A 17,157-nucleotide genomic window follows, 5' to 3' on the forward strand; every position below is an offset into this window, starting at 1 on the left:
GCGACTCTCCAACTCGCTGCATTCATTCATTCATTTTCTAACTCGTTTAGCGAAAGATAATAATAAACATGTCTGGAAGAGGAAAGACCGGAGGAAAGGCCAAAGTTAAGTCCAAGACTCGCTCCTCTCGCGCCGGGCTTCAGTTCCCCGTGGGTCGTGTCCACAGACTGCTGCGTAAAGGCAACTATGCTCATCGTGTCGGAGCCGGTGCTCCGGTTTATCTGGCGGCTGTGCTGGAATATCTGACCGCTGAGATCCTGGAGTTGGCTGGAAACGCTGCCCGTGATAACAAGAAGAGTCGTATCATCCCCCGTCATCTGCAGCTGGCCGTGCGTAACGACGAGGAGCTCAACAGACTGCTGGGAGGAGTGACCATCGCCCAGGGTGGTGTGCTGCCCAACATCCAGGCTGTCCTTCTGCCCAAGAAGACTGAGAAGGCTGCCAAGAAGTAAATTATTTAGCCTCTTCGACAAACCCCACAAAGGCTCTTTTCAGAGCCACCCACCTCTTCTTGAAAATGCAATATTTCCGTTTCTCATAATACAATTTGGTTGTGTAACTTACGTTGTTACCTCGGACATATGTAAGACTATAAACGCATAATGCATAACATTTGACGGTGTCCACTAATGGGTACACTTGTACAGTGCTGGTTATAAGTAAATGTCTAATGTATAGTCTGTGCAGTGTTTTTGTCTGTTTTTGAAGGCTTAAGGATATACAATGATAAATGGCATGTCATAGCAGTCAAGTGATTATTAATTTAAACTGAAAAAAAAACGATGGGTAAGTCATACTCGACAGCGGTATAAATAGTAAGGGTTATATATATATATATAGATTACAGCATGCACGAACATAAATTGACTATTGACAGCAATTAGTTTATTTCCACAATTGTTGGGCCTTTGTTGAGCTCATCGTCGTTACGCACAGCCAAACTGGTCGTGTTTTGTAGCCGTGCCTGTTTCATATAAATAGTGGGGGTCCATAAAAGAGCCTTTTGTGTGAGACAATGTTCCACTTGTTCTGTATAATATAATTGTTGCTTGTAGATATTTAATGTGAGGTAGTGGGGAACATAATTATGTGCCAACAAATGATCCAAACCGGTCTTAATAGATTAAATTACATTGATGTGCCATCACCCGTAGTCATTCCAATAGTGTCATAGCGGTCATTTACGCACAGACATAAATGCACCATAATGACAGCAATTTATGTATTTCCACAATAAAGGGCTCAACTCGTTGCGGTAAAGTGTCTGCGTTAGTAGGACCCACTAATCAAACCCGAGTTATAACAATCAACATTATCCAATTAAGAACCTATATCTGATCTATATTTTATTTGTGGTATATTATCCATATTTATATATGGTTTGCTTTGCTGCCGTGCTGAAAGTAATACCAAGTTATATACTTCGATAAGCCCCCTTCACTTCCACACACTAGATATAGTACAATATTGCTTTTCATGGAAGAGGTGGGTGGCTCTTAAAAGAGCCTTTTGTTGAATTAAAGACAACGATCTGTTCAAACGCTTATCTCTTCTTGGGAGCTCCTCTCTTAGCTGCTTTTGGCTTGGCAGCCTTAACTGGGGCCTTCTTGGGCGCAGCGGGCTTTTTCACCTTCTTTGGGCTCTTGGCTGCTACCTTCTTGGGACTCTTGGCCGCTACCTTCTTGGGACTCTTGGCCGCTACCTTCTTGGGACTCTTGGCCGCTACCTTCTTGACTTTCTTGGGAGACTTCTTGGCGGCAGCAGGCTTCTTCGTTGCCACCTTCGTGGGCTTTTTGGCCACGACAGGTTTCTTGGCTGCTGGCTTCTTGGCTTTCGGAGCGGCTTTCTTTGCGGGCTTTTTGGCTTTAACCTCAGCCTTGTTGATCTTGAAAGACCCGGAGGCTCCGGTACCCTTGACCTGGACCAGGGTTCCCTTTGTCACCAGACTCTTGACAGCGGTCTTAACGCGGGCCTTGTTCTTGTCCACGTCATAGCCACCGGCAGCCAGAGCCTTCTTTACGGCAGCAAGAGACACGCCGCTCCTCTCTTTAGAAGCAGATACTGCCTCGACGACCAGGTCACTGACGCTGGGACCTGCCTTCTTGGGTTTGGGAGCTGCCTTCTTCTTGGCAGCCTTAACCGGAGCGGCAGGAGCTGGAGCTGGGGCGACTTCTGCCATCTTCTCTCGTTCTCTGCTGCAAAACAAAAGTTGAAGTAACTAGGAGTGTGAACTGACTGATAGTGTGGCCGAGGCGGGGGGCTGGTCTTAAACACTGCATGAGAGCCATGTAGACTCAACCAGCCCGGTCCTCCTCTGTGCTGTCAAAATGCTCTGTCGCTTGTGTTTTCTCTTCGCATAAAATAGTTAAAATACACAACTATGAATATTGCAGAAATCTAACGCCAAATGTCCCAGCTAGTAGACACATGTCCCGTCAGACTCACACTATTTGGAGAAACGTGGTTAATTTGTGGACGCTCCAAAACAATAATGTGTGCCGTCACCACTGTTGTGCAGCTACTTTTTTCTTGTATTTATCTCTTACAATTCTTTAGAGTAAATTAGAATCCGACAAAATCTCGTTTTCCAGCGATCCGAGCTACCTGGCAAGGGACTGAAAGAAAGATGAGTAATCTGGGGTGACGCGTTTTGTTTTAAATGGGTGACTTTTCGGTGTTGGTAAACACAGTCTTTTGTTGGTGGTGGCCTGTAGTGTGGGTGACCTCGACTTCGTTTGAGTAAGTGGAAGGTTTAATGTGGCCTATATATGGATAAAAAAAACTGAAATTAGTCCTACCTTTATGAGTATGTACCGTATACAAGAAACATAGCTACATTTAGCTTTTTGTTTACAATACAGGCTTTAAAAGACAACTGAAACAACATCCAACTGCCCTACGCCTGCACATTATGTAAATGTAGACACATACCCATAGTTACATTTATTTTTATTTTATTGTATTTTTAGTGACAGGAATATTAGTAGCCTATACAAATAGGTGGTAAGAGTATATGGTTTCTCACTGCTTGTGAATTGAGTGCATATTTAATATATAGTGTTATGTAATGTATATTGTACTATGTGTGATTCCATTATGATTAGGAATGCGGTATCATGTAATATGTTTGATAGAAAGTATATTGTCACTTTCTGATTTTTAATTCCACTTGGTTGCTTGTCTGAACATGTCTTATCTGTAACATGTGTTATATGTGGACCCCAGGAAGAGTAGCTGATGTTTTGCATCAGCTAATGGGAATCATAATAAAATCATACTGTAAGAAAGAAGTACACAAACAGTCCATGCAAGGCGTCTATTTTTAGTGTCTATTGGTGTAGTACAGGGGTCGGGAACCTATGGCTCGCGAGCCATATGGCTCTTCTGGTGACAGCATATGGCTCCCAGAATTTTTAAAAATTATTTTTATTTTATTTTTTTTAAATACTTGTGATATTTCTTAATAATACTGTGTAATTTAAAAGTAAACAGAAATTAGTTTTGAAGATACAGCTAATAGTATCTGTAGCTGAAGATATAGCGAGCAGAGCTGGCGAGGGAACACAAGTGGACAGAAATTAAAAATCTTCAACCTGAAGACCAGCTGATTCTTAAAACTTGGAACGAGCTTCCTGTGACATACCACACAATGCAGCGTGAGTATTGCCGTATATTGACCATGTTTGGCTCTACATAATATGTGGGCAGTCATTCTTGCATATGAGGAACATTAAGACCAACCTACGCTCACGTTTAACTGATGGAAGCCTCAACGCCTGCATGAAGCTCAACCTCACCACGTATGAACCAGATTACAAGGCCATCAGCAAAACCATGCAGCACCAGAAGTCGCATTAAAAGTAAGACATATTTAATTCATTATACGTTAAAAATACTATATGGCTCTCAATGAAATATATTTAGAAATATTTGGCTTTTATGGCTCTCCCAGTCAAAAAGGTTCCTGACCCCTGGTGTAGTACAATGTTGTACATGTTGATACATTCTGAAGAAATGGTTCAAGGAATGAAACATACTATGTTTCTAGTCTACTACCTGTACCATAGTGGGGCATTGGTTTATACACATGGCCCATGGTGAGACACCCAGTCCTGTGTAAATGTTGGTGTCATCTGTTTAGTAACCCAAACAAGAGGAAACCATCGGCTCAACTCAGCATCATCAGAAAACATCTCTTACAAAAATGTATCCTGGCATTCCTATGATAAAAAATTACACCATGTACCATTGATATCATGGTTTTAAAATGGACTATACCATGTTATTATTGGTTCCATTACATTTACTATGGCTGTACCATGGTACATCATTTATATAATGACTGGTACCATAATAAAAAAAAAAAGAAAAAAAAGAGCACCTCGTGAAACACAAAAGAAACGATTGAGCTGCTGATCAGTTTGATCAAAAGTGTCCTTATTGGTAAATACTGCTCAGAAAAGTTAGGCCCAAATCTGTGATTTTATGTTATATGACACACACATCTAGAGAAATTGTGACTAGATTTGAAGCATTAACATTACGAATGGAAAGAGTGGAGAGAGCATGGTGTGGTCGTGTATCAGTCCATTTGTTGAAGTCCAAACCATAGGGGATGCCTGATGAGCAGAGTACCATTTCAGCCAGATGTGGAGGCTGCATTATCCTGCTAAACATGGAGGGAGAGGGGACCAGCGATGATCAGTATTGCTGAAGTCATATTTTAGACTTCCGATTGCTGGAGTTTGATGTCAACAATGGTATAAAAGCGTATTGTTGTTGTAATAATGTATTTAACATATAACGTAGGTATGGGGTGGTTCATCTTTTTCATTATAATTATATGAGCCTGGAATGTATTATTTTTCGAATAGCATTTCCACTTTGAAAATGCTAAAATAAACATTATCCATGTGTATTATAAAGATCAATAATGTATTATTGATCAGGGTTCTAATACAGCAGGTGATATATTCATTTACTGTATAATTGTGATATACAAGCTAGAATTCTATCCAATCTAGCTACTTGTCAACAACCTAAAAATCACAGGATTTTGACTAGTGCCATCCAAACTATGATTACAGTTGCTAGTCATTTATTAATCAATAAGTAAGATATATAATCTACAATCTCCCGACAGACCCCCTACCATGATAATACATGTAAAAACGAAATGTAAATAGAGAATTTTGAAAAGGAAATACCCGGCACTCAATAACCACTTTGATGATGAGATGAATAATAATAATAATTATTATTATTATTGTAAAGATTATCATTACAATTATTATTATTTTGTGCATGTTGTGCAAATTGAGAGGCTGTGCTCTTTGCACACAACCCTCGTACACTTGTAACATTGCCTCTCCAGGTGGCTGCGATTGTAATGATAATCTTTACAATAATAATAATAATAATAATGCATTTCAATGTAGACCGCAGCAGCGATATAAATATATGGCAAATGTAGCTGTGCATTCACTGTACATGTATTGCAGGACAATGTGTGTACTGCCTAATATCTGTGTTGGTACAATTATAAAACGATATATATTTTAGCGACTAGCCCACTAGCGTCCTGCTACGCTCATAGCCCCTACCATGATAATATCTGTACAAACGAAATGTAGGACATTTTTAAATAGTTAATTTTAAAAAGGAAATACCCGGCACCAAGTAGCCTAATATGAAAGTAAGATTTACACTTACATTTATTAATACATAATAATGTTCAAAATAGAATTTACTTTAATTTACATTCATCTGTATGCTGCCATTTATTGTGCACCAACTGGCACAGGCAGAGATAGTATAAACAGCAGACTTATTTATTGAAGAGGTGGCAAGATGGTACAAGGCAGAGCAGATTGCTTTGAGCTACCCCGTGTTTTTTTTATCCACTTTTTCTCCCATTTTCTATATTTTCTCCCATCCCAATTTCGTATCATCCAATTCAACCCTCCCCTGTCACGAACGCTGTTTCTTGCCTCCCACAAGCCGGCTGCAATGTGGACTAAGTCATACATAGCACAAGTCCCCTCCGGTACTTGAGGTAACAGCAGTCGCATCTTTTCACCTGCGCAGCTCGATCTCTCAGTGGCGAGGAGTAACGCGTGGGAGGCTCACGCTGCCCCCGACACTTCCTGATTCTACTGCGCAGGCGCACCAACCGACCTGTAGGAGTCGCTGTCCACAACGCCCGATCACCACCCATCAGTTTCCCACCCCTTAATATGGCCAATATGTATTAGTATGAACGACCAGCTAAACTGAAAGCAATGTGGAGCGCTGGGCTCGAACAGGCAAGCCCAGCGTCTCCGTCATTCGTCATTAAACTCACAAGCAGGTTTTATCATCTGGATAATCATAATATTCAAATGATGATGTGATGAACACATATTATGCATGTGCATTATTAGGATCTGAATAGTGACATCGACGTCATCACATATCTCTATACCTTGTTTATTAATTAAATCATGTTAATTTCCGGGACATAATTTGAAAACAATGAAAGAGATTCAGTTAAAAACAGAAGGACATTCTAATTATATGGCTGTGAACCACTTCTCCACTAGAAGTTAGCACAATTAAATAATGTATTATGATAATATTCTGGGTTCACTCTCCTCTGGTATCTCCACACCAGTTATGGAATTCTGGACTAAATCATATCCAATACACATATTCTCAGATGTGGGTTCCTGCCTGGGACAACAAAGGTGGTTCCTGGTCTATTTTAGTATCAATGAGGGTTTTTGACTAACGCAATGCTGTTTTAGATTCGATTCAAATGTAGCCATTATAATACAGCACAACTAAAATGGTTGGCATCCAACAAGAGTAGTGCAATAGCGATATGAAATGATAGCGATATTTAATGAAGTGATTACACAGGGTATAACATTATATACATTGTGAATTGTATGATATATTAGATGTAGGTATAGAATTGTGCATTGTTCAAAGCGACTAACTAGTGACTATACCAAGATTATTCAGTAAGGTGATTTGTTGCACCCAGGTGGAAATTGTAGGTGTGAAGACGTTATAGATAGATGTATTGCTTTCTCGGCAATATGTGGGTGGCTCTGAAAAGAGCCTTTGTAGAGTTTGTCGAAGAGGCTAAATAATTTACTTCTTGGCAGCCTTATCGGTCTTCTTGGGCAGAAGGACAGCCTGGATGTTGGGCAGCACACCACCCTGGGCGATGGTCACTCCTCCCAGGAGTTTGTTGAGCTCCTCGTCGTTACGCACGGCCAGCTGCAGATGACGGGGGATGATACGACTCTTCTTGTTGTCACGGGCAGCGTTTCCAGCCAACTCCAAGATCTCAGCGGTCAGATATTCCAGCACAGCGGCCAGATAAACCGGGGCACCGGCTCCAACACGATGAGCATAGTTGCCTTTACGCAGCAGTCTGTGGACACGACCCACGGGGAACTGAAGCCCGGCGCGAGAGGAGCGAGTCTTGGCCTTAGCTCTGGCCTTTCCTCCAGTTTTGCCTCTTCCAGACATGTTTATTATTGTCTTACGTTAAACGAGTTAGGAAATGAATGCGGTGAGTTGGAGAGTAACCTTTTATAGTCAGGCTTGTGTTTTCTCACCCAATCAGGGGAGATGTTTTGTTGGCGGTTTTTCCAAAAGACCAGTCCTCCAATAATCGTGTGAGATGTAGGCGGAGTAACGAACTCCCAGAGCTGAGACCAATCAGCAACGACAGTTTCGTCACACCAGCGTATTATTCTTGTTGAAGTGAAGACTAAAACGTAGTTTCTCATAATGGCAAGAACTAACTAACACAACTGATATAATAGTTATCGATTACACTGCTGACAAGTAATACATATGACCCTATGGTTAAAAATAAATACAATCCGAACTATCATGTTTGCTCCTTGTCTGGAGCCCATTTTGGGTTAAGCGTGCCCATGCTTTCCCCATTTCCAAAATGGTTTCGTCAGTGTGGTCTGGTACTGTCCATGGTGCTGAAATAGGTTAGCGCCCTTTAGATTTCCAGTGCCTACAAGTAGCGAATCCACGCTTCCAAACAAAACTGTTTATTTTATTTGTTCCTTTAGGGATTTATAATAAGGGCATTCATGTACTTTCTACACCAACTCATTGTATTACACTGATACAGGCATTAGATCACCATGTATTTGTCCCTTTAAAATAAATCAAATAAACTAAAACCGCGTAAACATTGTATAATAACTCAACTATGCGTTTTATAAAAAAATATTTCTTGTGCCTACAAGTAGCGAATCCATACTTCCAAACAAAATGTTTATTTTATTTGTTCCTTTCGGGATTTACATACCTAAGACCAGCCTCATTTCATTGTATACTTGTATGCCGTGACAATTAAAACTCTTGACTTGACTTGACTCTTGACCTGTATACTATATCTGTACATATTCCTTTCCTACTCTTACTCGTTACCCTTACCCTGCTTGCCAGTATGTACCATAGTGTCTTTATAGCTGATCACTGTACATATTAATACTACAACTCTGTACATACATCTGCTTAGCACTATTACTCAGTTGTACTCATTTATATATTTTATAGCGAGTTTATTCACCTGTATAGCATATTACTATTGCATTTAACTGTTATATTTGCACCATAGTTTGATGCCTTCTTTACATTGTACTGTAATTGCATTGTATGATTTCAATAGATTTGAATCTAATATATTACTTACAAAGTGTTGTACGAATAATCTTGAGGATATCAATTTAATTGTAATTGTTCAGACATGTTCAGGGAGCCCTGCCGTGAGATGAGACTAGTGTACTAGTCACTGAAACGTCTTTCACGTTAGTCTTCACTATTAAAATCACAATCAGTTATTAAGTAGCAACGTCAGGAACCGTAGGCATTGCATCAGTGACTGGATTAAATTAAATGCTAAAACAAATTCGGTGCCATACCTGAGACAACTCAGTTTAATACTTTTCACAAATAAACGTATGTAGAGTGTGCTCATTCAGTGATAAGGTGGGTGGCTCTGAAAAGAGCCTTTGGGTTTTGGATAGTTGGGGTTGAATGGAAGTCTAGCCGCCGAAGCCGTACAGAGTGCGTCCCTGTCTCTTCAGAGCATAGACCACATCCATGGCGGTCACGGTCTTTCTCTTGGCGTGTTCGGTGTAGGTGACGGCATCACGGATCACATTCTCCAGGAAGACCTTGAGAACACCACGAGTCTCCTCGTAGATGAGACCGGAGATACGCTTCACTCCGCCACGACGAGCCAGACGACGGATAGCGGGTTTGGTGATTCCCTGGATGTTATCACGAAGCACTTTGCGGTGACGCTTAGCGCCCCCTTTACCAAGTCCCTTACCTCCCTTTCCTCTTCCACTCATTGTAACGTATGTAAGAAAACAAACGAATGTAGCAACTGGCCAACCGCCTGCTTATTTGAACCCTCTCTGAGGACGTGGTTGAGACCAAGAAGCGCGCAGGGACAAATGTGGAGGGAGGGTTTGAGGTTTACGTCTGAACATGTTTTGAGGAAGTGTTGTTTTCCCAATACAATACATCATCCTGAGACCCAGGGGAAAAAGTGTTGTCACTTGTATTATTTTTTTTAAACATTTAACATATATATATATAAATATATATATATTTTTTTACTTAATTTTAACTATATTCATATTTTACAAGATGTGCACTGTAGTGCACAACCGGACTTCATTGATCGTAAAACAATAAGAATCATAAGAATATTTTGGAATTATGAAAATTGCATCCACATTCACATTGTCTTTTCACTGGCCAAAAGTGTGTGTGTGACAACGAAGAAAAGAAAACTTCTAATTTGATTCTTCTGAATTGTTCCTGTAGCAGGCAGGCCCCTTTTCTGAAGTAGACCAGGGTTCCTCTGGGAACCGTGTCAGTCAAGTACATGACTGAATTACCACATATTCCCATCTGTATCATCTGTGTCATTCTTCCATGTTTGCTCTGATTAAAAATCTCAGATCCCTACATTTGGTTTTGGCCCATGAAGCTGTCTTTATCAACTTCATGTGGCTCAGTGCATTGCTATACTGAGATATATTGTTTGTATATGTGATATAAATGGATGCTTGTGCCTTGCTAGTGAAATATATTGTTTGTATGTGGTATAAATGCATACTTGTGCGTTGCTACACTGAGATAGTCTCATGTATCTGCCATGACCTTGTTGTTGTTGTCCTTACAGTATGCTATGCTGTAATTTGACCAGAACAAAGCTTATTTGTGGGTAGTGTACTAATATTTCATAACTGTCCTTTCAGAAAGCACTGAGCACACTACAGGTATAGTTCAGACCTCCTTCTTGAGTGTTATACAGAGACAAATATATAAATAAGATGAAGTGGGTGGGGTATGCTATTGACCTAAATAATATACATCTGTATTTTAGATTTGTTCACTGGAAGAAGACGTATCACCCCCGGTCACCTGCAGCTGGCTTTGTGTAATGAAGAGGAACTAAACTAACTCCGGCGTGTTGCCCAAGAAGACTAATTACTAATTACATGCGCAACATTGACAAGACAAATTAACCAAACCGGTCTGAATACATGCAATTGTGCTTATGTACTGTTTCCATAAATGGGAAGAATGAATACTTAAAGTCTGTATGTTATCGAGGAAATGTGTTGTTTTGTAATCCATTGTAACTAATGCATCGTTCTGCCGTGGTTTGATTTGATCAGTCGGCTAGACTGAAAGTTTAGCAATATATTGTAACTATATATAACTTTATATATAACTATATATATATAATTTTAGACAATAATTGTGAATCATATCATCCAGCCCTCCGGCTCATTGAAACAGTACCATAGCAGTCATTACGAGGTAACAAATGCACCATGATGGCAGCAATTTATGAATTTCCACATGTATGGATGTGATATGCAGTCTGAGCTATATTTTAATTAATCATTAATTAGCTTATGATTATATACAAATTGGCTTGGAAGGAGTGAGACTCAATGTTCCCCGTCTGGTTCAAATAACTACAGATAGAAAAATGAAATACATGTTTTGTATAATTAGAAGACCCCTTCCGAAAAATGAAATACATGTTTTGTATAATTAGAAGACCCCTTCCCCTCAATGTATACCATTACATTAGAATGCATTGTTCCTTCATGGGAAATGGTGGTTGGCTCTTAAAAGAGCCTTTTGATGTGAACAATGTTCTGCTTGGACGTTTACTTCTTCTTGGGAGCTGCTTTGGGCTTGGCAGCCTTCTTCGCTGGAGCCTTTTTGGGAGCAACAGGCTTTTTCGCCTTCTTTGGGCTCTTGGCCACTACCTTCTTGGGACTCTTGGCTACTACCTTCTTGGGACTCTTGGCTACTACCTTCTTGGGACTCTTGGCTACTACCTTCTTGGGACTCTTGGCTACTACCTTCTTGGGACTCTTGGCTACTACCTTCTTGGGACTCTTGGCTGCTACCTTCTTGGGAGACTTCTTGGCTGCAACAGCCTTCTTAGCTGCAACAGGCTTCTTAGGCTTTTTAGCGGCGACTGGTTTCTTGGCCGCTGGCTTCTTGGCTTTAACCTCAGCCTTCTTGTTGATCTTGAAAGAGCCGGAGGCTCCGGTACCTTTGACCTGGACCAGGGTCCCCTTCGTTACCAGACTCTTGATGGCAGTCTTCACACGAGCCTTGTTCTTATCCACGTCGTAGCCACCGGCAGCCAGAGCCTTCTTTACGGCAGCAAGAGACACGCCGCTCCTCTCTTTGGAAGCAGACACTGCCTCGACGACCAAGTCACTGACGCTGGGACCTGCTTTCGTGGGTCTGGGAGCTGCCTTCTTCTTGGCAGCCTTAACCGGAGCGGCGGGAGCTGGAGCTGGGGCGACTTCTGCCATTATTCTCTCGTTCTCTGCTGCGAAACAAAAGCTGAAGTAGTAACTAGGAGGAGTAGGAGCGTCAACAGACTGATGGTGTGGCCGAGGCGGGGGGCTGGTCTTAAACACTGCATGAGAGCCATGTAGACTCAATCTGCTAGGTCCGCCTCTGTGCTGTCAAAATGCTCTGTCGCTTGTGTTTTCTCTTCGCATAAAATAGTTAAAATACACAACTATGAATATTGCAGAAATCTAACGCCAAATGTCCCAGCTAGTAGACACATGTCCCGTCAGACTCACACTATTTGGAGAAGCGTGGTTAATTTGTGGACGCTCCAAAACAATAATGTGTGCCGTCACCACTGTTGTGCAGCTACTTTTTTCTTGTATTTATCTCTTACAATTCTTTAGGGTAAATTAGAATCCGACAAAATCTCGTTTTCTAGCGAGCCGAGCTACCTGACTACCTGAAAGAACGATGAGTAATCTGGGGTGACGCGTTTTGTTTTAAATGGGTGACTTTTCGGTGTTGGTAAACACAGTCTTTTGTTGGTGGTGGCCTGTAGTGTGGGTGACCTCGACTTCGTTTGAGTAAGTGGAAGGTTTAATGTGGCCTATATATGGATTAAAAAAACTGAAATTAGTCCTACCTTTATGAGTATGTACCGTATACAAGAAACATAACTACATTTAGCTTTTTGTTTACAATACAGGCTTTAAGACACAACTGAAACAACACCTAACAGCCCTACGCCTGCACATTATGTACATGTAGACACACACAGGCCATAGTTACTTTTATTTTTACTTTATTGTATTTTTAGTGACAGGAATATTAGTAGCCTATCAAATAGGTTGTAAGAGTATATGGTTTCTCACTGCTTGTGAATTGAGTGCATATTTAATATATAGTGTTATGTAATGTATATTGTACTATGTATGATTTCATTATGTTTAGGAATGTGGTATCATGTAATATGTTTGATAGAAAGTATATGGTCACTTTCTGATTTTTAATTCCACTTGGTTGCTTGTCTGAACATGTCTTATCTGTAACATGTGTATATGTTATGTGTGGACCCCAAGAAGAGTAGCTGATGTTTTGCATCAGCTAATGGGGATCATAATAAAATCATACTGTAAGAAAGAAGAACACAAACAGTCCATGCAAGGTCTCTATTGTTAGTGTCTATTGGTGTAGTACATGTTGATACATTCTGAAGAAATGTTTCAAGGAATGAAACATACTATGTTTCTAGTCTACTACCTGTACCATAGTGGGGCATTGGTTTATACACATGGCCCATGGTGAGACCCAGTCCTGTGTAAATGTTGGTGTCATCTGTTTAGTAGCCCAAACAAGAGGAAACCATCGGCTCAACTCAGCATCATCAGAAAACATCTCTTACAAAAATGTATCCTGGCATTCCTATGATAAAAAATGATGCCATGTACCATTGATATCATGGTTTTAAAATGGACTATACCATGTTATTAATGGTTCCATTACATTTACTATGGCTGTACCATGGCACATCATTTATATAATGACTGGTACCATGGTTAAAAAAAAAGAGAGAGCACCTCGTGAAACACAAAAGAAACGATTGAGCTGCTGATCAGTTTGATCAAAAGTGTCCTTATTGGTAAATACTGCTCAGAAAAGTTAGGCCCAAATCAGTGATTTTATGTTGTATGACACACACATCTAGAGAAATTGTGACTAGATTTGAAGCATTAACATTACGAGTGGAAAGAGCATGGTGTGGTGTATCAGTGCATTTGTTGAAGTCCAAACCATAGGGGATGCCTGATGAGCAGAGTACCATTTCAGCCAGATGTGGAGGCTGCATATCCTGCGAAACATGGAGGGAGAGGGGACCGGCGATGATCAGTATTGCTGAAGTCATATTTGAGACTTCCGATTGCTGGCGTTTGATGTCAACAATGTTATAAAAGCATATTGTTGTTGTAATAATGTATATAACATTCAACGTAGGTATGGGGTGGTTCATCTTTTTCATTATAATTATATGAGCCTGGAATGTATTATTTTTCGAATAGCATTTCCACTTTGAAAATGCTAAAATAAACATTATCCATGTGTATTATAAATACCAATAATGTATTATTGATCAAGGTTCTAATACAGCAGGTGATATATTCATTTACTGTATAATTGTGATGTACAAGCTAGAATTCTATCCAATCTAGCTACTTGTCAACAACCTAAAAATACAATTCCGTCTCCCGACACAGCCCTACGATGATAATATCTGTACAAAGGAAATGTAGGACATTTTTAAATAGAGAATTTTTAAAAAGGAAATACCCGGCACTCAGCCACTTTGATGAACAGCGCGATCATGAGAATAATAGGAATAACTCTCTCACGACAGAGTGGATGGCTCTTAAAAGAGCCTTTGGGTTAATCTTCAGTGAACAGCGTAGTTTACTTGGAGCTAGTGTACTTGGTCACAGCCTTGGTTCCCTCAGAGACAGCGTGCTTCGCCAGCTCACCGGGGAGCAGCAGACGCACAGTGAACCACTTCGCCACTAGAAGTTAGCACAATTGTCAATGTATTATGATAATATTCTGGGTTCACTCTCTCCTCTGGTATCTCCACACCAGTTATGGAATTCTGGACTAAATCATATCCAATACATATATTCTCAGATGTGGGTTCCTGCCTGGGACAACAAAGGTGGTTCCTGGTCTATTTTAGTATCAATGAGGGTTTTTGACTAACGCAATGCTGTTTTAGATTCGATTCAAATGTAGCCATTATAATACAGCACAACTCAAATGTTTGGCATCCAACAAGAGTAGTGCAATAGCGATATGAAATGATAGCTATATTTAATGAAGTGATTACACAGGGTATAACATTATATACATGGTATTATGAATTGTATGATATATTAGATGTAGGTATAGAATTGTGCATTGTTCAAAGCGACTAAACCAAGATAATCCAGTAAGGTGTTTTGTTGCTCCCGGGTGGAAATTGTAAGTGTGAAGACAGTACATTTAAATAGTAATAATAGGCATGGTTATAGATAGAAGTATTGCTTTCTCGGTAATATGTGGGTGGCTCTGAAAAGAGCCTTTGTGGAGTTTGTCGAAGAGGCTAAATAATTTACTTCTTGGCAGCCTTCTCAGTCTTCTTGGGCAGAAGGACAGCCTGGATGTTGGGCAGCACACCACCCTGGGCGATGGTCACTCCTCCCAGGAGTTTGTTGAGCTCCTCGTCGTTACGCACGGCCAGTTGCAGATGACGGGGGATGATACGACTCTTCTTGTTGTCACGGGCAGCGTTTCCAGCCAACTCCAAGATCTCAGCGGTCAGATATTCCAGCACAGCGGCCAGATAAACCGGGGCACCGGCTCCAACACGATGAGCATAGTTGCCTTTACGCAGCAGTCTGTGGACACGACCCACGGGGAACTGAAGCCCGGCACGAGAGGAGCGAGTCTTGGCCTTAGCTCTTGCCTTTCCTCCAGTCTTGCCTCTTCCAGACATGTTTATTATTGTCTTACGTTAAACGAGTTAGGAAATGAATGCGGTGAGTTGGAGAGTAACCATTTATAGTCAGGCTTGTGTTTTCTCACCCAATCAGGGGAGATGTTTTGTTGGCGGTTTTTCCAAAAGACCAGTCCTCCAATAATCGTGTGAGATGTAGGCGGAGTAACGAACTCCCAGAGCTGAGACCAATCAGCAACGACTGCGCCTCCGCGTTAGTATGGCCAGAGTTTCGTCACACCAGTGTATTATTCTTGTTGAAGTGAAGACTAAAACGTAGTTTCTCATAACGGCAAGAACTAACTAACATAACTGATATAATAGTTATCGATTACACTGCTGACAAGTAATACATATGACCCTATGATTAAAAATAAATACAATCCGAACTATCATGTTTGCTCCTTGTCTGGACTCCATTTTGGTTGAGCCTGCATGCTTTCCCCATTTCCAAAATGGTATCGTCAGTGTGGTCTGGTACTGTCCATGGTGCTGAAATAGGTTAGCGCCCTTTAGATTTCCAGTGCCTACAAGTAGCGAATCCACGCTTCCAAACAAAAATGTTTATTTTATTTGTTCCTTTAGGGATTTATAATAAGGGCATTCATGTACTTTCTACACCAACTCATTGTATTACACTGATACAGGCATTAGATCACCATGTATTTGTCCCTTTAAAATAAATCAAATAAACTAAAACAGCGTAAACATTGTATAATAACGCAACTATGCGTTTTATAAAAAAGGATTTCCAGTGCCTACAAGTATCGAATCTACACTTCCAAACAAAATGTTTATTTTATTTGTTCCTTTAGGGATTTGCATACCTGTAATACTATATCTGTACATATTAGTGTCTTTATAGCTGATCACTGTACATATTAATACTACAACTCTGTACAGTACATACATCTGCTTAGCACTATTACTCAGTTGTACTCATTTATATATTTTATAGCGAGTTTATTCACCTGTATAGCATATTACTATTGCATTTAACTGTTATATTTGAACTATAGTTTGATGCCTTCTTTACATTGTACTGTAATTGCATTGTATGATTTCAATAGATTTGAATCTAATATATTACTTACAAAGTGTTGTACGAATAATCTTGAGGCATATCAATTTAATTGTAATTGTTCAGACATGTTCAGGGAGCCCTGCCGTGAGATGAGACTAGTGTACTAGTCACTGAAACGTCTTTCACGTTCGTCTTCACTATTAAAATCACAATCAGTGCAACGTCAGGAACCGTAGGCATTGCATCAGTTACTGGATTAAATTAAATGCTAAAACAAATTCGGTGCTATGCCCGAGACAACTCAGTTTAATACTTTTCACAAATAAACGTATGTAGAGTGTGCTCATTCAGTGATAAGGTGGGTGGCTCTGAAAAGAGCCTTTGGGTTTTGGATAGTTGGGGTTGAATGGAAGTCTAGCCGCCGAAGCCATACAGAGTGCGTCCCTGTCTCTTCAGAGCATAGACCACATCCATGGCGGTCACGGTCTTTCTCTTGGCGTGTTCGGTGTAGGTGACGGCATCACGGATCACATTCTCCAGGAAGACCTTGAGAACACCACGAGTCTCCTCGTAGATGAGACCGGAGATACGCTTCACTCCGCCACGACGAGCCAGACGGCGGATAGCGGGTTTGGTGATACCCTGGATGTTGTCACGAAGCACTTTGCGGTGACGCTTAGCGCCTCCTTTACCAAGTCCCTTTCCTCCTTTACCTCTGCCACTCATTTTCACGAATAGATGATGA

The 17,157-nt window shown here is 40.7% G+C and overlaps 7 protein-coding genes across 7 annotated transcripts; 1 reads left to right on the plus strand and 6 right to left on the minus strand.

Annotated features, from left to right (window-relative positions):
• Positions 1 to 68: 68 nt before the first annotated feature.
• LOC311239931 (histone H2A-like) lies at positions 69 to 452 on the plus strand (the record flags this gene model as incomplete). Its single annotated transcript, XM_084328374.1, has 1 exon — positions 69 to 452. The coding sequence occupies one exon, from the start codon at positions 69 to 71 to the stop codon at positions 450 to 452; it is 384 nt and encodes a 127-aa protein (XP_084184500.1).
• A 1,091-nt stretch (positions 453 to 1,543) lies between these two features.
• On the minus strand, positions 1,544 to 2,179 carry LOC311241040 (histone H1-like; the record flags this gene model as incomplete). The annotated part of the gene is made up of 1 exon (XM_084329715.1): positions 1,544 to 2,179. One exon carries the CDS (start codon positions 2,177 to 2,179, stop codon positions 1,544 to 1,546), a length of 636 nt encoding a protein of 211 aa, XP_084185841.1.
• Positions 2,180 to 7,137: 4,958 nt separating this feature from the next.
• Positions 7,138 to 7,521, minus strand: LOC311239932 (histone H2A-like; the record flags this gene model as incomplete). The annotated part of the gene is made up of 1 exon (XM_084328375.1): positions 7,138 to 7,521. The coding sequence occupies one exon, from the start codon at positions 7,519 to 7,521 to the stop codon at positions 7,138 to 7,140; it is 384 nt and encodes a 127-aa protein (XP_084184501.1).
• Positions 7,522 to 9,065: 1,544 nt separating this feature from the next.
• LOC311241068 (histone H4) lies at positions 9,066 to 9,377 on the minus strand (the record flags this gene model as incomplete). The annotated part of the gene is made up of 1 exon (XM_084329746.1): positions 9,066 to 9,377. The coding sequence occupies one exon, from the start codon at positions 9,375 to 9,377 to the stop codon at positions 9,066 to 9,068; it is 312 nt and encodes a 103-aa protein (XP_084185872.1).
• Positions 9,378 to 11,222: 1,845 nt separating this feature from the next.
• Positions 11,223 to 11,885, minus strand: LOC311241037 (histone H1-like; the record flags this gene model as incomplete). The annotated part of the gene is made up of 1 exon (XM_084329712.1): positions 11,223 to 11,885. One exon carries the CDS (start codon positions 11,883 to 11,885, stop codon positions 11,223 to 11,225), a length of 663 nt encoding a protein of 220 aa, XP_084185838.1.
• A 3,119-nt stretch (positions 11,886 to 15,004) lies between these two features.
• LOC311241229 (histone H2A) lies at positions 15,005 to 15,388 on the minus strand (the record flags this gene model as incomplete). The annotated part of the gene is made up of 1 exon (XM_084329985.1): positions 15,005 to 15,388. One exon carries the CDS (start codon positions 15,386 to 15,388, stop codon positions 15,005 to 15,007), a length of 384 nt encoding a protein of 127 aa, XP_084186111.1.
• A 1,438-nt stretch (positions 15,389 to 16,826) lies between these two features.
• LOC311241124 (histone H4) lies at positions 16,827 to 17,138 on the minus strand (the record flags this gene model as incomplete). The annotated part of the gene is made up of 1 exon (XM_084329826.1): positions 16,827 to 17,138. The coding sequence occupies one exon, from the start codon at positions 17,136 to 17,138 to the stop codon at positions 16,827 to 16,829; it is 312 nt and encodes a 103-aa protein (XP_084185952.1).
• Positions 17,139 to 17,157: the final 19 nt, after the last annotated feature.

Source organism: Notolepis coatsorum, assembly GCF_963971535.1.
Source record: "Notolepis coatsorum genome assembly, chromosome: 14".
Classification (NCBI taxonomy): Eukaryota; Metazoa; Chordata; class Actinopteri; order Aulopiformes; family Paralepididae; genus Notolepis; species Notolepis coatsorum.